General features: G+C 36.5%; 1 protein-coding gene across 3 annotated transcripts; it reads left to right on the top strand.

The window, feature by feature from the left end:
- Nucleotides 1-634: 634 nt before the first annotated feature.
- Nucleotides 635-25877, top strand: asb2a.1 (ankyrin repeat and SOCS box containing 2a, tandem duplicate 1). 3 transcript variants are annotated; one of them, XM_034041984.3, is made up of 11 exons: nucleotides 635-1015; nucleotides 8672-8945; nucleotides 12497-12616; nucleotides 13757-13923; nucleotides 15746-15901; nucleotides 16466-16711; nucleotides 16886-17057; nucleotides 18364-18411; nucleotides 21146-21704; nucleotides 22311-22464; nucleotides 23225-25877. In XM_034041984.3, the coding sequence occupies exons 2-11, from the start codon at nucleotides 8683-8685 to the stop codon at nucleotides 23365-23367; spliced, it is 2028 nt and encodes a 675-aa protein (XP_033897875.3). In that variant the 5' UTR covers nucleotides 635-1015; nucleotides 8672-8682; the 3' UTR covers nucleotides 23368-25877. The 3 variants fall into 3 exon arrangements, with proteins under 3 accessions (XP_033897875.3, XP_033897866.3, XP_033897883.3); XM_034041975.3 differs by lacking the exon at nucleotides 635-1015 and adding an exon at nucleotides 5520-5668; XM_034041992.3 differs by lacking the exons at nucleotides 635-1015; nucleotides 18364-18411 and adding an exon at nucleotides 5521-5668.

The following is a 25877-nucleotide window of genomic DNA, read 5'->3' on the forward strand; positions in this document are numbered from 1 at the left end:
TGCATTTAAAGTGAAAATTTAAAGTCTTAAATTAGATTAAAAATACCAACTGGTCTTCTTTACAAGGTATCATATTATGACCTAGTGCGGTTGCATAATTTTTGTTGCATTTTGACTGTTCTTGCTTCTGCTGCAGACTTCTTTTCAAAATCATTAAAAGACTTTAAATAGACTTCTGGAGACATCTGCTGGACAGCCGTGGTTAAATAATTGTAACAAACACTTTTTGTTAAGGAGCTGAAAGTGTTTTTATGAAAGCAATACACTTTGAGCCATCTATTGTACTCAGCAGCAAAATAATTAATTTATTAAAAACTCGTGTAAAACAGTCACTTGTGTAAAACAGAACGACATATGACCTTGATACACTTGTCCCCTCTAGTGCTACAACCACACATACAGTGCTGCATACATTCACATGGTTTCAAATATGTGAAAATGAAATATCCCTAAACATTAGACCTGCCTAATTGTGAAATGTTGTGGTTAAAAGATATGAAATATATGTGAAGGATGTGCTGGCTTGACCTCACTTGTTTCCTGGCTCGAATCCCAGTTTAGTCTTAGCAGCCTGCATTCTTAGAAAGTCTTAGAAGCTAAGCAAGGTTGAAAATAATCAGATCTTGGATGGAAGTCCATGAAGGAACATGTGCAAGAACCTGTGTTGATGGCTTCGAAGCAGAGCACATGCATACATCCTGGTATCCTCGCTAAACGGACCTGGTCAAATTCTCCTTTCCCTGGAAATTGAATTACACAATTCCAAAGTTACCCAATCCCACAAAAAGCAGGGGAAGGAACTGCAAAACCACCACCGTCTTCAAAGAAACCGCTGTGTGTATTGGGAAAGTCAGCTGCTATCCATCTGCCTGGGGGTCTCCCAGTTTGAAATCTGGTAGAAGACAGACACCCAGTGTAAACAGCCCAAGCTTGGTTGGCCTGGGGAATTCATTTTCTTCATTCTGAATAAGAACGTTTTGCAAACAAGCAGATTAAAATGAGTTTATTGATCCTGGTGAGTTGCCATCCTAAACCTCACTTATGTTTTGCCAACTTTGCCTTTGCTTTACCGTCATTGCACTAGGCTTTACCATACTTTGCTGTTGATTTCTTTTTCTACTGCTGTTTCTGCTAAGGTAATTATTTCTATCCCCACTAACTAATCCAGCAAAACTGTCCAATTTTTTTCAACCGCTTCTAAAAGCTGGATTTGTGCATTGAAGCAATTTTAGAAATGAACACTAGGGGTTTGGGATTATAATTTTATACACTCCTCTTCAACTATGACAGCTGTGAGTTAATCAATGGAAAATCTGTACAGAGAATCAGTTTCACACACCCAGGAGTAGTTTCTCAAACTTCTTCAGTTTCTGAAATAGTAAGAACTGTAAATAATGATCTAAGTAGAAACAACAGAGAAAGAGATATCAAACACCCAAAACAGGTACGACTTAAGAAAATACAGATGATTTAAGATATTCCTTTAAACCGTGCAATGCCAATGTAAATTTTGACTGCTAAAAGGATCCTGCTGTAGGTTTCTTGAATGCCTTAGCCTTATAGTCATACTCATGTATCTGCAATAGGAGATTTCACAGGGTATTTATAAGTAGCTTTATGAGTGTTAAAGGGCCTTGTCCTCACACTGAGGTCTCACAGTTCTATATCGATAATCAACCAAAGTCACAATGTGAAACTTCTCTCTCTCTTGGTCGGGCTCCATGGTACCTTTAAAGCCCTAGAGAAAACACATATAAAGCTGGTATTTTTCATATGCACTTTACAACCTTTATAAATAGTGCATATATATATTTTAAAGAGTGACATTTGCTCACATTTGCAATCATTCTGAGGTCTTATTGCAATTATTCAAATACTGTTTACATTTGTTCTTTTTAAATAATGTATCCTCCACTTAAGAGTGTTCTGAAAACAAACTCCTGTGACCTAAGAGCATTTTGAAACAGGACCTAGAACCAAATCATGCGCTTTGCTTTGCAGACAGTTTTAAAATTAGAATGACATTACGCATGCTGAAACTTATTTTGAGATGAGACTCATGAGAATTTAGGTCAGATAGGCGAGCTGAAAGCATGAAAACATGTTTGTCTGAGATCTTTTCACCAGCTATTAAACACGCTGAATGTGAAATGTATATCTGCAAGCACACTGTTGATAACAAATATTATTTTTGCATATTTTTGCCTAGAATAATATATTTAGTAACAGTACTGAAAGAAAATAAACCAGTCATTTGTATATTATTTTAATAATTTTTTTATAATTACTTTTCATAAGTATGGGTCAACATCCACTTGGATCATCCTCTGCTTATTATCTCAATAATGAAATTTCACACCCAGAAAATAGTCAACTGGCCATGGTTGCCCCACACTATTGATAGCATTTTGCCATGTGTTTTTTGTCCAAATCCTCTAACATGCTGCCATGTTCGGACCAAATGGGTGCAAACATTTTGATGAACCAGATGTTCATAGTGTGAACTGAATCTAGACTCCAAACTCTTCAAGCCTGTGCCTTTGCTTGTAAAAAAAAAAAAAAAAAAAAAAAAAAAAAGACTATTTGCTAGCTCATTACTTTGGTATGTAAAATAATAAGCTTGTGTGCCTGCCAATGTCTTGCATCATCCTTAAAACCTTCGGAAAATTATTTTAACTTGTACACATAACTTCAGGTCTCTTAACTCAATAGACAGCATTTTATTGCATTTCAGGACAAGAAGCGCCTGATAGAGATATCAAATGTGACTGTTGGGCCTCAACTAGTTGTACCTGTATAGACAAAATAGATCATAATGTAATCAGACAGACTAAAACTACTAGGCCGCAAAACTTGAGAACAAATATTCTTCCACCAGCCTTTGGCCTTTTGAGATTCTAGAAGCAGAAGCCTGTATGTCTATATAAACATTATTGATTGATACCAGAATGCCTATACTGTATTGGTCTGAATCAATATTTGGAAAAACTATGTCACATAAAATATAATTAATCACATAGTCATTATTGATTAATTTGTGTATTTATTTTAAACAGTTCTTTGGTCCAGAATGGAACATTTACTATAGTACACCTACTCACATGGAACCACAGACAGGTTACAATTTACATTAATTCAATCCTGCAATAAACATGGTTTGCTAATGAGGTAAAACAAAAATGCTTTTTGTTTTTTGTTGCCTATTTCCCTGGAAATGAGTATACAAAATAGGTAGTGATTTTAACAATGTCAACCCACATTGACTTGATAAGGAAGTGAAGTACAGTATGGAGCAGAACATTCAGAACAGTCTTTTTAGGGTAAGTTACTCAAACCTTTGAGTCAATCAAGATGCAGTTAGCTGCCACCCAGGTATTTATATATGAACCAATACGCACTGGAGTTCTATTTCAATACCATGGTACCTTATCACTACCAGTGTGCTACTGATTTAGGGCCAATGTGCTATATTTGTTCCAGACATCATGTTGCGTATGGCTCTGCTTGGGTGTCTGCCAATCAGACTTCCTAAACTTTTCTGTATAGACTACTGCACACAATTGTAAGTGACTCTGCAGCTGATGCATAGTTCACACACCCTAGTCTCTGTAAGTCGCCTTGGATAAAGGTGTCTGCTAAATAAACAAATAATAATAATAATAATTCTTAAGGGTAATATTATAAAAGTTACTTATGTTAAGACATATTTCACCCATGTTAAATCTCTGAACAACATCTATTGTTTGTCAGTTCATAATGGTACAAGAGCTTCAATTATGTATTTTTTTGTGTGTATGTATCATAAAGAAATGATGTATTACCCCAGTTTCAGAAGTACCAGATGTCTGGAGTTTGAACAATGGGTTCCCTGGTAAATCTGCTCTGAACTGATCATGTCAGTAGGTTTACTGTTAGGAGTTGTTCATGCAGCTACACGACTGGCTCCTGATCATTTAAATAATATACTTAATTGAAAGTAGTTCTGAAAGCCAGGACTGGGTGCAGGGCTAGTACGAGTTTCAAGCCATGCATACAGTATCTGACGTAAATAAAAGGAAGCAAGACAGCATTTGTTTGGTTGTAAAATGTCAAAGGACCTCAGGAATCAATTAATGAAATTAAATGAATGGTTCTTTAAATCAAGAATATCTTTCTCATGCACTGACATGCAGAATAAAATGTGCACAGGCATATTCAATTAACTTTATGACAAAGGGTAGCTCAAAGTTCCCTCATTTTACGGTATCTGTTGATGTTACTCACAGAACACCCCAGAAATGTAAAGTTTTTGGGTCTTTTCTTGGTAAAATAACAATAAATAGAAACATTGACCTTGTGCACAGTTAATGAGGAGGCCTTTGATTTATTAAAAGTGAAGCTGGGGCCTGTGATATATGTTTCAGTAAGTTGGGTGGAATATGTTTGTCCACGGATGTGATACTTGACCTTCCTGCATAGCTTGGAACAAGCAGATTTACAATTAGCATTACGTTTTTCAGATACTAGCCTGTCATAAAAAAAACAAAGTGCACTTTCAAAGGTATTGGACATCTGCTTTCGTAAAGATACACGATTGTAGTTCTTGTTCTGACTTGATATTTTGAATGTGTTTACAACCAGCTGATCTTTTAATCAGACATCTTGAAAAAACGAAGAACCCATTTACAAAGGGGTCCTGACAAGATTTAAGAACTTTATTATATTAATGGTAGCAAACAGGACATCCATCACATTCTATTTTATAATAGCCCTGTGGAAATTTCCAGTAATGACCTTCATGACTTTATAGTGGTCAGAAGTGGTAGCTTTCTATTTTTTTAAATGTCTTGCATGGTTAAAATCTTTACTATAAAATTCAGTGCTGGGATTTTATATATCATATCCAATAAGAAGCCTGTTGACGTGTGATGCAATTCCCAACTCGTGTTGGTCAGCCACTCACCAGTTGTTTGAACTGGGTTCTGTATGAGAGCCAGCTAAGGAGACTGAATCTGTAACACAAAATACACCTACGTTTTCTACTGTCATGCCTGAAGAAATATATTCCATAAGGAGCAGTTGATAATAATTATTTAATCACTGCAGCTTTTTAACACTACGTACTGCAATGCCTGTCTGGTGTAATGAAATAAATGATTATGTTCTTAATTATTAATTAGAAACAATTAACTGTAACTGCTAAGGCACTATGGGCCAGGTTTGGGCATCATTCTAAGTTGCTTGTTATTAGTTTTGTAATTTCATTAATATTTTTCTTTAACAAAAAGAAAAATATACTAATAAAGTAATTACATCAACAAACTCATCCCTTTATTAAGAACTAAATAATAATAATAATAATAATAATAATAATAATAATAATAATAATAATAATAATAATAATAATAACTTACAGTAACCTCCTGTAATTGAAACAAGCCCCCTGTCTGGACAACAGCAAGGAACCCGGGCACGCGTACTTGACAAGTTGAAAGTTGGCTTGTCACCACATACTGTAAATATATGAAGCTCCAGGAATGTACCGAGAGGAGTTTTTTTATTGCTGCAGAGCTAAAACACACTCAGAACCAAGAAAGAGAGTGAATGTGAAGGACAAGTGATACAAAGAAACCACCAAGCAAGAGTACATTCAGGAGCCGTGAGTTCTTGGAACAGGTGAAGAAACAAGGTACTTTCACCCTGTTTGCATGACAAATGTCTGCACACAAAACTGCTTTTGTTATTTGAGCTCAGCTGCTTTTTGCACCTGTGTTACTTTGCACTTTCACCACTGAATTAAAGCGACATTGATGCAGGACTGTACATGTAACAACGACACATAGACAAAACGTCTTCTATGTCTGACATATTACATTCTGTGAGCACCAGGATCAGGCGAAATGTTGGTTAACCTAAAGGGTCAGTCACCACTTATTGCAACACTTATTACAACTATTTTTCACACACCCTTGTGAGACAACAAAGACACTGGTACATATGTACATGGCAACCAGAAAAGGTATAAGTAATATACAGTACAGATCTCTGTGAATAGGAGCTACTGATGCCTCATTGTTCTTGTTTGAGAGTTTAAGATAAGTTATTGAACACCTGTTGTATAATGTAACATACTGTATATAATTAAATACCAGGGGCTAATTAGGTGAATTCAAGTTTCATTAAAATAGGACTAGCAAGAAAGCTGCCAATATGTCAGTTAATGAGTTCGCAAAACTGTGAAAAAGTATTGTTAACTTCCAATCAAAGCAATTTTTTTTTGTAATAATTGGTCAAATTAGGATATAGTTTAAAATAATGCATTTCACCAGCACCTATATTTTTAAAACTTCAAGACAGTGCCATCATTTACTTTCACAGTATGTTGAATAATTTCTTGTATAACGCCTACTAAAGTAGTCACCAAGAAGTTGCTTCTGATTTATCCACCAATAGAAGTGTGATATAGTGTATATACATAGGTACAGTAATCAGGGCACTCCACTCTCTGTGTCACTATAGGTGGCTCACAGTACCTGGCTGTGCATTTCCAGTCAGCTATGTAGGCATTATTTATGTGCAAGCATCTGTATTGTGTCCAAGCAAAAAAGGTTTTATCTAAACAGTTTTTTTTTTTTTTTTTTTTTTTTTAATGGAGCACACTATTTCAATCAGGTGATTGAGAGTTTGAATTTGTTAGTGTGTGTATCCTATTTATAAACAGTGAAAACCTCTGCACCAGCACCTGTAACTGGATCATTGCTCCTTGGGACTGTTTACTTGGAGAGAGAAACACAATCCAAGAGTCATACGGTTCTTTTTGACACAACAAGCTTCTGTCGGTGTATATTTCACTTTCCAAGCTGGAGTTTTCGAAGAATGTACACAAGCTGGCATGATCAAATATCTTCGAAACAGCAGGTGTATAATACAGTTTAAATGCATTTCATTTCTATCACCCACTGAAATGTATCCGACGTCATGCTTACATTTTTAAATGTATCTAGATTATTAACACCCAATTGTGATGACAGTTGGTATGGACATTCTAACGGAGGAAGTGACAAAACATAGGACATTAATAAACCCAGCTATCCTAATGCACGACCACGCTGCCAAAAATGAGGATAATCTACAATCTTTACTGTCACTGCATTCTGTATAATGCAATTACACTTCAATCCGCTACAATACCTTAATAAAAAAAACCTGCCCTTGAACATGAACCCAACAACCAGATAGTTGTCAATGAAAGTTGCAGGCTTTGTCACATGTTGCTGAAGCTAAGCAGCATGTATTGCTATATCTGTGTTATGGTAACTAATTACGTAACTGTTAGTGTATATCAAAGATACTTATAGTGGGTTTTAAAAAGTAGCAACTAAAACAAGTGTGATAAAGATACCTAATTCAAATTTAATCCTAGAGTAGGTAGTATAAAGGCTCTGAGGCATTTGATGCTTTTCTTATCTGCCCCCTATTTTACTGCATTTAATCCTGTACTTTAGAGTTCTGTAATCTGTCAAGTGTTATTTAATCTGTAGTATTTTGTATTTAATTATAACCTGATGTAACTATCACTGACACTGTTATCTGCTCCGTTACTGAATCGTATTTTGTCATACTTGCTAGAACCAAAGTCATTGTATTTATCTTGCTCTTAATTGTATTATTACTTGTACTGTGATTCTTGAAATGTATTTTTGTTTACTACTGTAAGTCGCCCTGGACAAGGGCGTCTGCTAATAAATAAATAATAATAATAATAATGATGATCTAGTATTAAGCCTACAATTAAGGACTTTATTACAAGACAAACTGACTCAAGGTAACATGTATTTGCACCAGTGGTTTTATGTTGTGTGATTAATCAGTCTAATTGCTTTACAACTTGCAAGGGTTTAACTCACAGCAGGAGGCTAAGTATAATAAAACTACCCAGTTTTATTTGTTTAAAAAAATACTGTAAGTCACAGAGGCTCAGATCCAGTCCTCATTCCAGAGTGCAGGTTTTATAGGTAGCATTGAGTAATTAACTGATTAAGAACTGGTTCAGACAGTATTGGTGAAACAAAGACCATGGGAACGGTACTGCTGCACCCCTGTGATACGTCTTATATACACACAGAAGCACACACTAACTTGTACAGTCTGTTTTTTCTTTCTGTACCTGGGTGTCATGCTTCACGAGAATTGTTTGTGAAGTTTGATATAAAAAAAAAAAAAACCCAGCAGCTATTAGAACATGACCATAAAAGGTAACTCTACTACAAATCCTGCTTGAGTGCTTCTGCTTGGATGGACAGTGCTGTGTTCACAGTATATCTAAACCACTTGTGTCACAAAGTTCTGTATTTTTGGGTTACCACTTTGGGGGAGGAGAGGTAATTATAGAAGTCTTTTAGAAATCTTAGACAAACATTGATAAAGACTTCTTGATGAAATGCTTGTCAAAGATTTTCAAAGGATTACCTCTAAAAATAAGTGCTTCACACAATCCAGTTGGATTCCCTGGTACAAAATGTAAATATGTATTATACACATTATTTTTGTATAATATAATGAACTAATGAATTTACTTTTTGTATAAAGATTCATTTTCATAAACAATAAAATATTTTATTCACACAAAAAAAATTGGAATGAGGTGTACAGTAGGTATTACTGGTTGGCATTGTTATTCTTCTGTTTCAAGGTCAAGCAAACATGGCGTCGGGGGTCACTGCCCAACGTGCCCCAGGGACCCTGGCCTATGAAGATTACAGTCTGTACAGCAGCCTCAGCGACGATGAACTCATGCAGATGGCCATAGAGCAGAGCCTGATGGACATGCCTAGACCAGCAGCTGCCCAGAGCCTTCAGAAGCCAACAACAACAAGAAGGAGCCAGCCAGCAGCAACTGGAGAGGCAGCTGAACACAGAAGACCTAACAGAGCCAACCTACAAGCCCCCACTGCTTACCCTCCCAGGTGAGAAAACAGCCGTCCACACTCTGCACTGCCACTCATGCATGTGTGCGTATGCGTCCTCCTTGTGTAATTTGTAGGTCATTCCAGTTCCACTAAAACATAGTCCTCTGTTTTCTTAGTACCCCCCTCATTTAAGCACTGCAGAATACTTTATATGGGAAAAAAGGCACATCAGAGTTGTTTTGTGCTTTACTCAGATTGAAGTGTGATACTTTTCAGAAAGAAATTTACAGACATTCTATGAAGCAGAACTTAATGTCCAAAAGTCAGGTCAAAGCCTAACTTCCACTATGTCGCTAATATCTAGGTGAAATACAATTTCAAAGAGCTAATGAGCCTATTAAAAACAAACTGAACAATCATGCACACATTTGGTCTACATTTATTATTTTTTAATTTAATCTACTATTTTCTGAATTATCTTCAATTTTGTGATGTATATTGTTTATTTCTTAGCCGACACCCTTATCCAGGGCGACTTGCAATTGTTACAAGATATTACTATTTATTTCTTAGCATATGCCCTTTTCCAGGGAGACTTACAATTGTTACAAGATATCACATTATTTTTACATACAATTACCCATTTGTACAGTTGGGTTTTTACTGGAGCAATCTAGGTAAAGTACCTTGCTCAAGGGTACAGCAGCAGTGTCCCCCACCTGGGACTGAACCCACAACCCACGGGTCAAGAGCCCAGAGCCCTAACCACTACTCCACACTGCTGCATATGATGATCGGTCAAACAATTATTGCTTTCAAATTTGGAAACAAGGCAACCAGGCAACATACCTGTTCTATTTGAGAGAAAGACCCACAGTATGTAACCTGACCAAGCAATAATAGCAAAAGGATCAAATGTACATTTATGTTAACAAAAAAACTAAAATAGTTCAACAATAATACTGACATCATGGAATGTTGATGAGTAGGGTGTTTTGATTGGCTGAAGCATAACTAGAGAGACTGTATGATTTTTAAGTGTGAGTTCACTAAGAATTTTTACATACTTGTGTGGCTGAAATATCCTTGACTCACTCTGTGGCCTCCAGGTTATCTCAGCTTAGCTCTGGGTGAAACCTGCAAGTACCCTCTGTCTGTGCTTCTCTATGCATGTGAGATAAATAAGGCCTGTCCTTTTATACACAATTCCCACTGATCCTGTGATAGAACCACAACCTTACTATACATCTGCACTGCACAGCCATTATCCATTATTATCTTTGTTCACCTAAAGCCTAGTTCGCACAGTAAGTCCTGTAAGTATAAACTTTCTGTATGACTGTCCACAACTAATGGCTTGACCACAACCTTATGGGAATCTCAGAGAAAAACAGTACAGTACCGTGACACAGCTGAAATAATTTGACTAATGGGGTTGAGCAGTTCTCTATATCATAATTCAGTTTAGATATGGTATGCCTCCAGATCATTCATCACATGACAACATTTCAATTGGATAAAATCCTTTTAGAAAATGACCAAAAAGACAGGGAGGGCATTTGCAAAAATGAAAATTGTTGCTAGTTACTAGTGAATTAGTGAGATACTACTTAACATTCCAATGAGAAGTTGTTATCAATGTCTTTGTGTTATGAGGAGGCATACAGTGCTGTATAAGGCAGGCCAGCTGTAATCAGTCACATTCCAAACTAAGAATAGCTTTCACTTTGTGTTTTAGTTCGAGTGAATTATCATCTTTTTTCTATTGTAAATATTACTGGCACACTATCAAAGCAGCTGCAATGGAAACAGATTGTTGTTTTAGGAAAATGACAGTCCATGGGAACAGAACTTCCGTAAGTGTACACTGCATGTGAGGACGCCCTCTTTCACAACAGTGAACATGATATTATAATGAATTCTCTTACGCATGTTTGACTTTATACTGTACATATTCTATATGTATATGACAGTTACTGAGCTTTAAACACAGAGTCCAGAAACTTGTGATTTCAACTGCAAACCATAAATCAATGCTTACAGGTCATAACCCATAGGTAAGATATACAAAAGAAGCTAGATTAAGCTGCCATGTTTTAAATCTGAAAAACATGTTTGGAAATTTGACTCCCTCTGTGCTGTGGGTTAAATCAGCCCTGCAGTCATACAAAAACAAAACATATTGGAAATTAAACATGTTCAGCTATATTAAGCTACTAATTCTATCTATCTATCTATCTATCTATCTATCTATCTATCTATCTATCTATCTATCTATCTATCTATCTATCTATATATATATATATATATATATATATATCTATATCTATATATATATATATATATATATATATATATATATATATATATATACTGTCTGGCGTAACACCTGTCACTCACAAGGTACCATGCTCCTCTACCCTCTAAACATTCTGCATTGCATCATGTGAAAGACAAGGATATTCTGGACAGGGACATACTTTCCTTTTGCTTTACTAAGTAATAATTCACACTCATCTCTGTGAGTGTGAATTATCTAATCCTGTATGACATGCTGCCAAAAGAGGAAGCAGGCAAACAACCTTCTAGTATTACCACAGAGTACAATACAGCCAGGAATGGTACTGTGGGTGACTTGCTAGAAAATATATCAAGCATCCATGTCAAGAGACAACTGTTTTAAAAATGTGAAACTCTATATATTTTTTTTCTTTTTCTAGTAGTTCTGTGTGAAAGAGGTGTTTTTTGATGGGCTAGTTTACACAATAATGTTGGTTTCATTTGATCAGGCAAGATGGGTGCTGGAGCCAGTTTCACTGCATTGAGTTGAATGTTGGTTAACTCTTAAGTGTGTATACTGCCATACAACTGTACAATATTGCAACAACAACCACAACAACAAAAAAAACTTTATTTGCATTCAATACTGACCTAACGAAATCTGCTAAAGATAAATTTGCTAACATGTGTATACAGGGAAACATATTTAGCTTTGGTTAGGTCAATACAAAAAAAGTACTGTAATATTAACACGGCACTACTGTATTTTGCATTCCAGTACTACAGTAAGCTAGATAACCAATATATATGTTGCGTTTCCATACTGAAGTACTACTAAACTGAAAAGTTAGTGTCCAAAATTATTTAGTATACTGTAATAGTATTGCAGTACTAATGCCGTACCTCTTTAGTAAGGGAGGAATTATTTGGAAAAAAAATCAGAAAGTACAGTAATATTGTGATGACGAATTCAAGTTGGTATGATGAAACAACGCTGATCAGGTATCATAACAAATACAATGCTATGTGACCGGGTCTTGCACAAACCGCGACGAACTCCATTGAGGCTGAAATCCATTTGTATTATCTCTCTTTCAGCTGCCTTTAATGCATGTTCTTAATCTACAGTCCCAAGACATGTCACTGAGCTCTGAAAATACAGCACAGCTGAGCCCCCTGCACCGCTTCCATCTGCTCTCGTTCGCAGTGTCAGACTTTGCTCATCAGAACAGGATCAGCAATCTATAGAGCCCGATGCAAATAATGACAGGCTTCAGTTACGACGAGTATTTCTCACTCTTTCATTCTTGTCGTTTTAAAAAATCTAGTGCACATCTTCAACCCACTGGGACAGATACTGCACTCAGTGCATTTATCACTGGAAACGGAAAGCAATGTGTCTCCTGGAGAAGATACGACGGGAGCATTTTCGTAACCGAACAAGTCTAGTAAGTGCCTTACTGACTATACAGCCTACTATATAGAAAGAGAATGAATGAATTGGGTGACTGGTAGAATGGGTCGATATCGCGTAAACGAATGCCATTGTTTGTATTGCATTTTGTGTTATTTTATTTAGACTAATTTAAAATACATCAGCAAAATTGTGTACAATGCCTGTAAACAAAAAGGCTTGAAAACAAAAGAGGTGATCCTATTATAGAAAATGTACCTGGCGAAAGACTGGCTTTTTTAAATTTAGCATGCAGATATACTGTATTGTATGTGTGCATTTATATATATATATATATATATATATATATATATATATATATATATATATATATATATATGCATACAACATCACTGTTCACTGTATTTTAATAAATCTATTGTTTGAAAAATGCATCTGTATAATATAACCATACAGCCATACTAGTATAGGCTGAGAGCTTGTAGTTGTACACCTGATATTTAAGTACGAACTCTCCTTTTTTAATACAGACACAATGCATTGGCTTTCATTAAAAAAAAAAAAAAAAAAAAAAAAAAAACTTTGATATTATATGTAATCTAATGGTCCATAAAATTAAAAACAGCTTTTATAGCAGAAAATCATAATATTTTGAATATTGATTAAAGTCCTTAGCAACGGACAACTAAACCTTTTCTTCATTATATGGAGCGAGATTATTATAATTTTTTTTTAATTTTATTTATTAAACATTTTCTTAATTGAAACAACAAGGAGTGCTTTGATCGATTTGCACGAAAAAGTAAACCAGATTATAAAAAAGTACAGATGTGTTTTATCATATGACTTCAGGGAAATCAGTGCTGACAAGGCTAATTATTGCTGGTCTCAGATTAATCAAATATACTGCTAACAAGGTTTTGAACCCAGTCGCTTGGATGGCTGCAGCGTGTTCTGGAACAGGAATTTTAAATGTAGGAATCCAGCGCTAGGTTTGAATAAGGTTTGAATAAGAGCTGACGATTAAAGAGACAGTTCCTCACTTTGTGCAGGAAGCTTTGCAAAGGGCCAGTGACAATTTCAAAACCATGTGATATTTATTAAAGGGTTTCTGACGATTTGGCCCAGGAATGAACCGTATATTACGTGCTAATTACATTACTTCCTATTTTAGCGAACCAAATCCTGTTGCCTCAGCGATCATGCTTGGAGATGTAGACACACTGACCAAGATCATGAAATCTGGAAAAAATATGGCTGAAGCAGACAAGGATGGCTGGCTACCTCTCCACGAGGCTGCATATTATGGCAAACTTGACATTTTAAGAATGTTGCTGAGAGGTTAGTATAGGTCATAAAGGGAAACGATGCCAACAGTGTTGCATTTTTATCATACTTTTTCCTGCAGTGAAAAATCAAAAAGATCAAACTCCAATCTCCAGCCATTATAATCAGCTATCAGAGAGAATTAATTAAACTATACATTCTAATACTGCACATCATGATTTAGATACATTTAACCAGCTTTTGTTTGGGTGAGGGGTTTAAAAATGATGCACTCTGACTTCATCTGCCAATCAGCTTGCCAATAGCAAACATTAATTATAACACCAAACAAGTGCTTTATTTTGGGGGGAAAAAGTCTGATAAACATTCATTTATTGAAAACATGTGATCGCATAGGTTCATTATAGCTGTGGCCATTGCTAAGATGCAGGGCTTGGATACCTAGCAACCAGGTAAACACACTATAAAAGAAAGCTGGACCTCCTGCAAGGAGAGAGAGAGGATTTATGAAACAACTTAAAACATGTTTAATCTTTACAGATAAAAATTGCCATTGCAATTAATAAAAGTGAAATATTATTTAAAATGAGCTTACCTTTTTCATTATTTATATCGTATTACTGTAATGTAATTTCAAGTCATTTACCTAAACTTTAATATGAAACAGTCTAGGACATTTATCCATTTACATCTGCATCACAGGAGGGCATTTTATTAAGATGAAACTCATTTATTAAAACATCTTATCTAAGATTTGTTTTAATATCTGCTTATATTGGTTTATATGTAAATAAATTATTGCACAAAGAATTTCCCCTCCGCTTGTTTACTGTTTAAAATGTAAACTTTAAATCATCATGCTTTAAAATAACCAGCAGAAAATAATGATCTATATTTATAATTACTGTATGACTCACATCCCCATTGGAACCTAGCAGCAGAAACTACACTTAATATAGCAGAGAGTGTAGCGGTCAACGACAAAGCATTCTAAACTTTTATACCACAACACGGTTCTATAAAAACAGATTAAGTACGTTATTATCTGCTTTTCATTTGTTTTTATTTTGATTTAATTGCTTATAATATGTTTAATATGTGTACTTTCTCTTATATACTTTGTATGACTGACACAGCAAAGCGTGTGTGAGTAATACAGTCTCAACTTGATTAGAGGTAGCCACTGAACACTTATAAACATACACTAAATGACATTTCACACTGTAATTTTACATTATTTTATTACTATAACCCAACCATAAGCCTCACATTCATTAACAGATTTTACCAGAGAGCAGAGAAATGTACAGGTTATTAGTTATTATTTAAAACTAATAATGACAACTACACTGTATTTCCTGTTGGTTATTAGCCAGGTTAAAGAAAGTGTGGCCCATTAATTGCAACCAAACAAAAAGTAATAATAGATAAACGTCTCTGATAGGTATCCCTTGTGAAATGTCCGTGGTGACAGCATAAAATTAACTGAGCAGAAGAGAAGACATAGTTTATCAAAGCTTTGGTGCTCTCAACAGACACTTCCTGAGGAAGTGCAGATCTATGTATAGTTTCTCTTTTCTTTCCTCTTTTTAGCTGCAGTTTTATCACCTCTTGTGGATTAAAACCTCTTTGAGAAGTGAAGTTAGAACAACAAAGATATCCTGTAGTCAAGGGTTTATAATTGTTATGAGAAGACTGCTAGTCACCTCCTATGTTAGTTGGTTTGTTCATTGGTTTGATGTTTGATGATAAAATGCTGATACTGTACCTTTACAGGGATTTGGTGATTTAACAATACAGTTGATATCACTGCATTAGGAAGAACAGAGGCTGTTATCTGTGCATCAACTTGAAGAGATGTACTTTATATCCACAGCTTACCCAGGGACAGTTGATAAACGCACACTGCTTGAGGAAACACCTCTGTACTTAGCGACCATCAGAGAGAACACTGACTGTGTACAGTTCCTGTTAGAGTCTGGAGCAGAACCCGATATCGCAAACAAGTCCAAGGAAACACCTCTCTACAAAGGTAAAACACACGTGGACAAGGGTAAATGATAGTGTGTGCAGCTGTGCTTACAATATGCAAGTTAAATAAAGCTAAAGGTAAAGCAACAACAGGTCTAAATACTTTGTATCAGCCGACAATTCTTCTTGTTATTTTGGTGGCTAAGCAAAACCCCTGAAAAACAAAGTACTTTATATAGCTAAAAATGGGAAATAACTAAAGAGGATTGTAATGCCTAATAACAAATTTACACCCACTGTATACATTGCTATACCTTTTGAATGGACCTGATCAAGACCTCATGAATCTTTCCAGCTGGAATCTGTTGGTGAAATGAACTATAAAAATAATCCAAGAAAAGTGCCAGACAAATTTCCAGATCACACCAGTATCCCCTCAACTAGAAGAAAATCCACATTAAATCTAAAAAAGAAGAAAAATACTACTTACTCTAAAATAGGAGCAGTGAAATAAACATTTGAGGTGTTTTTTGCTTGTTTGTTTACCTTTGTGTTTACTCCTTGCAGAAAAGATGGTTTAAACTTTGGTATCCTAGTCAATTTCCTCTCATCCTGTTTCCTCTAGCTTGCGAACACAAGAATGCAGAAATTGTGAGACTGCTGGTGAGGTTCAATGCTGACATTAACCATCGCTGTATCCAGGGCTGGGCAGCCCTCCATGAATCTGCCACTAAGGATAGCATAGAGATCGCTGAAATCCTGGTGCAAGGTGGAGCCAAGATCGAAGCCACCAACATCTATGGGGTTACACCTCTTTTTGTTGCAGCACAGAGTGGAAACGTTGGGCCTTTGCGATACCTTATATCATTGGGTGAGTCTAACAAACGTGATGCCTAAGAGATGACTGTCAGTCTTGGGTGAACCAGGAAGTTTTTTCAAAGATAAAGCCAGAACCTCGAGCAGTTGGTCTCTGCATACATTCAGTGCATCAAGGGGTAAGTGTGCAGGCATTTGGGTTTCTCTTAATGCACTGGTCTCGTTATAGGTGCGGACGTCAACACCCAGGCCAGTGACAGTGCCACTGCTCTGTATGAAGCCAGTAAAAACGGACATGATGAGGTTGTGAAGGTTCTCCTTTCTCAAAACGCTGATGCCAACAAACCCAGCAAGCATGGGTGGCTGCCACTTCACATAGCGGCCCAGTGTGGAACTTATGGGTAAGTATCCCATTATTATTATTATTATTATTATTATTATTATTATTATTATTATTATTATTATTATTATTGTGATGATGATGAAACTTAAGAGCATTTCAAGCTTTGTTAGCTGGACCATCATTACTGCTGTGTAAATTCTGTGATTATACAGGGGTCTATTCAATTTATCTAACCATGTGGCTCTAAACACCAAAGCTTTTCAGATAATTAAAATAGGATCCATTGTCTACCAAGGTTAATTCAAATTCAGAATGCCATGATGGAGCCTATTTTAATAGAATTGTATAGAACCCTGTTGTAGTTGATTTATTTTTCAGTCTTACAAAAGATTACACAATGATATACAATAAGGATAAGGACATTTGAAGACTTTGAGTAATACTTCTAGTCCAAATATTTGTCAGAGAACTTATTTTAGTATTCTTACAAATCAACAATAGAATGTGGGGTTCAGTCCTTGTTAGTAAGAGGTTTATTATTATTATTATTATTATTATTATTATTATTATTATTATTATTATTATTATTATTATTATCTTACATGTGATGGACTAGCTTGTGTGATGTCATTTTGGTTATGTGTCACTATGTACACTCTGTCCTTTGCATTATGATGTGTATCATGGAAGCAGGTACTGTATTACATTGAAATGCATTTAAGTCACCACTACTAGAAGCTAAACAAAAGTAATGATGCAGAGCTCCTTCATTGAGTGAAACAAGGACAAGTTTGTTAAAAAGTTTTGGTTAGAGTAAAACCTTAGAGGAGTCTGTTTAATTCTGATTTAACTGACATGGCAACACCAGTGGTACCCAATGGCCAAATGTTGTAACATTGTGTCTTTTGAATGTTTAATTATGTCACATGTTATCCACTGGTGAAATAAGAATTTTCTGCACAATTGATTTAAATACATGTATACTTTATATGTATTTAGACTGTATATGGCAGGTACAGTAATATGCCACAGTATAGTATAAGCTTTTGAAATTGTAAAACTTTACTGTATTTCATGTGATCCCCTTGAAGGAAGTACAACATTCAAAATGCTTCCTGTCTTCTGTTTGTATTCACAGTAGAACCTAATTTATCTGAGCTCCCTTTATTTAAACTGTCCTCTTGTCCAAACAGGAGTGTCCTACAAACCCAACTGTTGTATAGAACCCTTTCCCATGTTCCCGGGTTATACTGTAATATACCCCTTTCTCTATGGCTATTAAATTCCAATGATATGAAACATTAACCTCTGGTTTGAATACGATGTTAAGTGGCATGTTCTTTATTGTCTCACACTGTTTACAGAAAAAAGCTGTATTACAATGAGGTGGGCAGAACTGATGAACAGGTTAAGTAAGTTACTTTAGCCAAGTAAAGAAAAAAGCAGCTACTATGGGAAACAGCGCTTCTGTTTGAACTAGCTTTGTGCGGGGAGGGGGGGGCTGTTTGAACAAGCTATGCTTTTAATATTTTAAGTATTTTGAGCTATTTTGTCTTAAGTAATTTTAATCTCCCAAACGTACATTTTAGAGGGGGAAATAGGGACCTAAATTCACCTTGGCTCTGAACAGAGAAACATGTTGTTTTTTTTTTATCTCATTAATCAAATATGTATTCTCTCTGTTTATTTTTAAGGGTGCAGCTTTTGTATTGTAAGGATTGCATGGTGACGTTTATTGAAAATCCTCACTCTTAACAGCTAATAGCTTTCCAATGTATTATGCGTGAACAGTCCCATTTTTAAAAAGCTTTTCACTGTTATACAATATGCTAATATTGTTTTTTTGGCCCTTCACTGCTTTATACTGCCATATATCGCAATGGGTGACTTAAATATGTATATATGTACAGTTGCATTGCAAGCAGCGGTCAAAAAGCGAATGCAAATGTTTACAAAAATGTTTTTTACTCACTTCCTGATAGCATTTCTTTATTATGACATTTGGCTACTTTGACAAGGGGCAGTGTAGTTTGAAAATGGAAAAATGTCACATCATTAAAGTAAAACCCATTCTCTTTATGATAATTTGCGTTTTGTTTTTGTTTTGTTTATATTCACAAGAAACTGGTGAACATACAGGGACTCTACATTCAACCACACCTGCTGATTTACAATTCTTGGTGGCAGGGCATTCATTCACCTTTTTACCCCATTCAGACCACTTGCTTATGAAAAAAGATTGTCATCTAATATAAGCAGTGGTACCCTAAATTGCTATCCATTTTATATGCGTAAAGAACTGCCAGAGGTGGGACATGTATTACCAATTAACAGCACTCAGATCCTTTGTTTACTAGATATGTTGGTATCCCTAAATAGATAAACAAGTGCATTTGCACCCGAAATTATATCCACTTACTACCAATGCAGAATGACTGAGTGAGATATTTGTTCTTCATTTTACCCCCCTTCTTCCAAGACAGTTATCACAGTGAATGTCCTGTCATTCACCATCTAATTTAAGGAGTGGCATTGAAGAACAGATATCTCTCACAGCAGTTTGAGAAAGGGGGATTTGGAGGATGATTAGGAGAAGAAAGACAGGCAACAAGCCAGTGTTACTGAGCCATATGAAAGATCTGCTCATGGATGGTGAATGAATCACACTGAGTCCTGAAAGGACTTGGTATGAAGTGGGCCAGATTCGTACCCAGAATGATGACACCAGAGCAGAAGGGAAACCTGATTCATGTTCTGATCAGTCTGGAATCCAATCCAACAGTTAAAACAGCAACAAGGCTATAATGTGATATTCAACAAGAATATTGCCAGATCATCTAGGTTCAGCTGGTGTAAAGAGGCACGTTGAAGTTTGATTTGACATGATGGCATCCTACGCCATGACAGCCCCACACCACACACCAAGGTTATTCTATTATGCAAGAACAGAAGATCATCTCCGGACAGATGTAAAGGAAAAGTTCACTTGAACTGTGAAGAATCCCTTGCTACAACAGATACTAGCACATGCAACAAGATTGTGTTCAGGGCTTTGCAATACCAGCACATACAACACGATTGTGTTCAAGGCTTTGCAAATACTACCAGGAAGAGTTGTCTGAGTATTGGAAACAAATAAATAAATCATGTAAGAAAGAAGGTTGCTTAAAAAAAGAGAGAAGTTAGATTTCTCTTCCACTTTTGAAAAATACACACTCGGGCATGAACATTTTGACCCACGCTCGCACTGCTATACTCATGTTTTGCATGTGACTTTTAAATCCACACTTAATTAACCACCTTATTAGTTTCCCTTATTTAATGTATCTCCCATGTGTGCTCTAAGAAATGAGTATGCTTTTTAAGCGCATATATTTTGCATACAACAGTGAACAGTGTTGAGCGGAATTTGTGGATCTATCTCACAAATCATTCAAGTCCAAAAAAAGGTATTGAGAGGGATTAATCTAAACATCACTTCAAAACTGTTATATGTTTGTCAAATCTGTTTTTGTTTAGCTTTTTTAATGGTTTGTTATTTAGTCATAGAGCGGTGTAGGACTAAGTTAGCCAGGCTTTTTTTCACATCTGTCCTGTAATAATTCTCTTTTGGAAGGGGAGGTGTTAGATGTTGATTGAAGTAAAATTGTGCTCATTCTAGATCAGTAAATCGAGGGATAAAGACCTCCATTTTGGGAGTGGCAAAATGTGATTCGAGGGTTCTACGGAGAAGGCCCATCTCCTGAGGTATTTCTAATGAAGGGCTGGAAGTTTTTAATTCTCTGCATAACCCTAATTCAGGGTAATACAGTGTAAAGTCGGTTTTGATTGTTTTGGACTGTTTTACACAGTATTATTTTTAAATGCAAGAAGCCTATTTCAGATGTGTTTTTGGGTGCTGAAAATGTGTTGCATAACTGGGTGACCCTTCAGTAAAAAACGTTCCTATGCTGTGTGAAAGCAGTACTGAACCAAAGATTTGTTTCAGTTGTGTAACTTAGGAAGATAGTGAGATGCAGTAAATGGTTTAACATTGTGGCTTGCGCATCCCCATGAGTGTGGTGTGTGTATAAACATATTAGTAAAACGGCAGACATACGAAAGCCAGCCTCAGCATTCAGTAACCTCAAGCTTGTGTCCCTTTAGGATCATCTCAATGCTGATTCCCGTTACCAGTCGTGCACGAATCAGGCGTAGTGGAATCAGCCCACTGCACCTGGCTGCTGAGCGGGACCGAGACGATGCCCTGGAGCTGCTGATCAATGCTGGATTTGATGTCAATGCCATGCTGTCTCATGATCGCTCCCTGCTATACGAAGATCAGCGTAGCACCCCACTCTATTTTGCTGTCAGCAACCAAAACATAAATGCCATAGAGATGCTTTTGGAGGCTGGAGCCAACCCCAACATTGACATGATCAACCCTCTGCTGGTGGCCATCCGTCAGGGATGCATCACCTCCATGAAGCTTCTTGTGGAACACGGGGCCAACATTGACTGCTACATCCCCACTCATCCCACCTCCTTCCCAGCTACCATCATGTTCTCCATGAAGTACCTCAGCCTGCTGAAGTTTATGCTGGACCTTGGCTGTGATGCAGACTCTTGTTTTAACTGCCAATATGGAAGTGCACCCCACCCTGTGCTTCCAACCACCAGGAGCTATGATGAACCTAGACAGGCCTCTGCACCCAGGATAGTGCAGGTAAGGAGTTTTGAATATTCAATATTAATGCTAAGGTGTGAATTGAATCCATGTTAAATGAGTTGCCACATCGGCACACAATGGGAGAATTGGCAAACCCAATTCAGGATTAGGGAAAAGTTCATCAGGAGTCCTTTGTAGCAGAAGTGAAACAGAGGCAGCAGTCAACCCAAATAGCCCACACAGGGAATAATAAAGCTTTTGTTATTAAGGGCTAATACAGTGTGCGGTAGGAATGGCCCTAACTTTCCCTTCTCTAGATGCTAGAGCGAGGTGCACATCTGTCAGCAGCTGTTGGAACCTATCTGGCAATCCCTGGCCCATCTGCTGGTATTAATAAATGATCCCACGCACCGCTAATCGTCAATGACAAACATGACACCAACCCAATCAATGCCCACAGTCCTCACACTTGCTCAGCCTAGTGACATGAAAACAACCCAATAACAAAACATAAATGGGGAAACAGTGACAATTATTAACATGACAGTGCATCACACCAGCCTGACAACCTAGTCCCCTTTTGAGAACTAACTACAGCCACGCTGCTCATACACACGACTACCCCCCAAATTAAAAATGTGACTGTAATGTTTGTGTTGTCAGTTCTGTGAGATGGTTTCCACACCAGACATAAGTCGATGGGCTGGGCCAATTATTGATGTCCTTCTTGACTACGTGGGCAACGTGACACTGTGCTCCAAGCTGATAGAACACTTGGATAGCTATGAAGACTGGGCTGTGATCAAAGAAAAATCCCGTAAGTACTGCTTTAACCCTCATCAGGCACTAATAGTGTGTAACATATTGTATTTCAAGTGAAAATAATTGTGTGCAGCTGAAGGCCTCTACTCAAGTACAGTCTTCAAGAGACATGAAGGGTGAAGGCCGTCATCTGGCTGGGTGCTAAATATCAGTTGAGCAAAAGTTATATAGACAAAACACTAATAGTGCCGCATTTGAAACGGAATTAACAAAAACAAGCCAACTCACAAAGATTTTAAGACATGGCAATAAAAACTGCAAGAACCCCCAAAAAAACAAAAAAACACAGACAACCCGTTCAGATACAACCATTGCTTTTTAATGTTTGTAACTAGGGTCCCATGTTGCTCACTTATTAAAGGCACTACTGTGTTTAGTGGTAAGATGAAATTCAAAAGGGAGAAAACAAAATATATTGTTGGTATACATGTATATATATAAAATAAAAAGTAAATGCATGTAACAAACAAGACTGCACAAAGGGAATTACCTCATAAGTGAGGAAACAACATAGTAATTATTGTGATATTGAACACCTAGAGCCACAGACAAATGTTTTTACAAGGAGTCTCTTTCAATGTCTTCAGTCTTCATCAAAAACATTGAAAAAGAAAAAGACCTCTAGTCAAAACGTTTTTCACTGAATTTATTAAGCTGATTTAGTCCAAGTCCAAATTTAAGACTGTTGTTCTGGCTGCTAATATGTATTGCACTTAAACAGCAATTAAAGGGCCTTCAATCTTGTGTCGTTTTAGAGCTCCCGAGAAGTCTTTTACACCTCTCCAGACTAAAGGTCCGTCAGATATTAGGGAAGGGACGACTGAAGCACCTCAACACTTTGCCAATTCCTGAAAGAATGATTCGATACCTGGATTACAACAACCCCATGGAAATCTAAAGAAGATCTCTTATGACGGGAAGCTGTGCTGCTAACCAGCAGATACTGAAAACAACGGTGTCATAAACACTGTGAACAGGAAAACACCCCATAAACAAGCAGTGATCTGTTTGGCCCTGTTACACATGGCACAGGATAAGAGACTATGATCAGCTACAGCTACAGTGTTGCCCATGTATGACATTTGCAGTAACATATCTAACTGTTCTACTCGTGCTAAGCCGCTGTACCAAACTTTACCACGAAGGTGGGTTTTTTAGAGAGTGCTCTGAAAGTTTTTTTGTGGTTTTTTGGTTCTGTCAGTTTTGCTGTTCGTTTTTTCTAACACAATTAATTGCACTTGTGGAATGCAAAGGGGTATATACGTTATTTAATAATTAATGTAATATCTGGGGGGTAATAGCTAGATCCTTAACAAAACCAGGTGCATTACAACTATTGATGATTTTAAACTTTAATAATGTGATTATTGTCCTAATTTAGGATTATAATGTAGTTGTAGCGAAGTTAAACTATGGATAGCTTGTCCTAATTTAATATATCAGTGAACCACAGCAAAAAGTCTAATTATGTTAACAATCAAAATATTTGAGTTAAACACCAGACCGCTATACAGTAATACAAAATAATGTGAAACAAAATAAGAAGAGCTTAATATTGGATTTTACCAATATTAAGCAATATTAAGATCTTTGGCCAGGTTTTTGAGTAGTATTTTTTAGGTTATCACTTTCATGATTTCCAATGTATTGGCCTTTACTTAGTCACATACCCTTACAGTAGCTTCCAGAATATTCTTTTGCCAGTGTGATAAGAAAATATATTTTTAGCCGACATTCGAGACAGTATCTGGCTAACTATGAAGGCTTTGCAAGCAAAGCGCTGTTACTTTAAATCGTTATATTGAGTGTTATGTTAATGTACCACTGAAATTGTGAGTTTGTATGAATATGGTTTTAAATGAGCATGGAACATATTTTGCCAGCCAAATAATCACCTGTGTATGAACTTTACAAGAATTAAACATTTATTTTTAAAAATACTAAAAATGCTAATGAGGAATTGGCATGGGCTTTAGGCTTGTCAGTGTGCTAATTTATTTGAAATGTCTATGAGGAGACAACATGGTACTTTAGGAAGCTGTGTGTTTAGTTAAGGTATTGCAATATTAGGGGGTTGTGCAAATTCATAGTAAGCAGTGTAATGTTATAAAAGGCGAGTAATATTTTTTAGTATTAATAGTATTAATATTTAATAGTATTTTGGAAGGCAGTATAATAGGAGGCTGTGTGGTCCAGTGGTTAAAGAAAAGGGCTTGTAACCAGGAGGTCCCCGGTTCAAATCCCACCTCACCCACTGACTCATTGTGTGACCCTGAGCAAGTCACTTAACCTCCTTGTGCTCCGTCTTTCGGGTGAGACGTAGTTGTAAGTGACTCCGCAGCTGGTGCATAGTTTACACACCCTAGTCTCTGTAAGTCGCCTTGGATAAAGGCATCTGCTAAATAAACTAATAATAATAATAATCTTATAGGAATGGTGAGAAAATATAGAAAGCAGAGGATAAGTGGAGGACCGTGAGGAGGTTGGTATGAGCTTAGTCCCAGTCACTTGGACCTCACTTTGTGATTGGTGGGATGTTTGTTTGATGAGGACGGAAGTTACAGTAAATGTTTAAATTGATATAAATGATCCTGGGTTGATTATTTCAGAAAAAGGCCCACTGCTTGAGTGCCATTTGTTGGATTTTAGTTTATACATAGACTTTGGCCTCAAACCTGCTCGACCAGGAGTCTATTGCCTGGTCCTACGTTTGGTAGAGATACAGGTAGACTTAGGTAGCTACAAGGGTGTAAGTAAAAAGTAAGACACTTAGTTACCTTTCACTGTTCTGGTTCATTAGGAAGGTTGGTGGCTGTCCCTCATTCTGAACTTTAAAACATATTTTGCACAAATTCAACAAGTTTTAAACACAGACACATGACGTGAGACACTGCAGCTCTACGCTTCTAATGTTGTTTACATGTAAATAACATCATAGGTGATTATTTTAAGCCCAAGGTAATAGATGTACTGAATTCTTGGATTGTTCATTTTAAAGTCACACATATTGTAATAGCTTGGTGAAATGGTACTGTTATTTTAGTATCGACACAATTAAAGGGCTAAAGTATTGCATGCAAACATTACAAGAACTGTGCCAAAAAGGGCAAAATAACATTTAAAAAGATATATTTTTAATGTTGTATTTCATACTTTTATAATCCTGCATTGATTTGAGAAAATATTATTTTGAATTGTAAGGTGTTGCGCACAGTGGTTCCAAAGACGTATGTACCGTATGTATATTGTAAAAATATAGTGGCTGAAATGGTTGTATTTATTAAGGTGGAACTACTGAAAGCTGTTTTTATGTGCAATCCAATATTGTGCATTACATTACATAATTTGTTGAGAGTGTGAAAAGTAAAGATACGAATATACTGTGATATAAATGAATATCTGAAGTAA

Source organism: Acipenser ruthenus, chromosome 18 (assembly GCF_902713425.1).
Source record: "Acipenser ruthenus chromosome 18, fAciRut3.2 maternal haplotype, whole genome shotgun sequence".
In the NCBI taxonomy this organism is placed as follows: Eukaryota; Metazoa; Chordata; class Actinopteri; order Acipenseriformes; family Acipenseridae; genus Acipenser; species Acipenser ruthenus.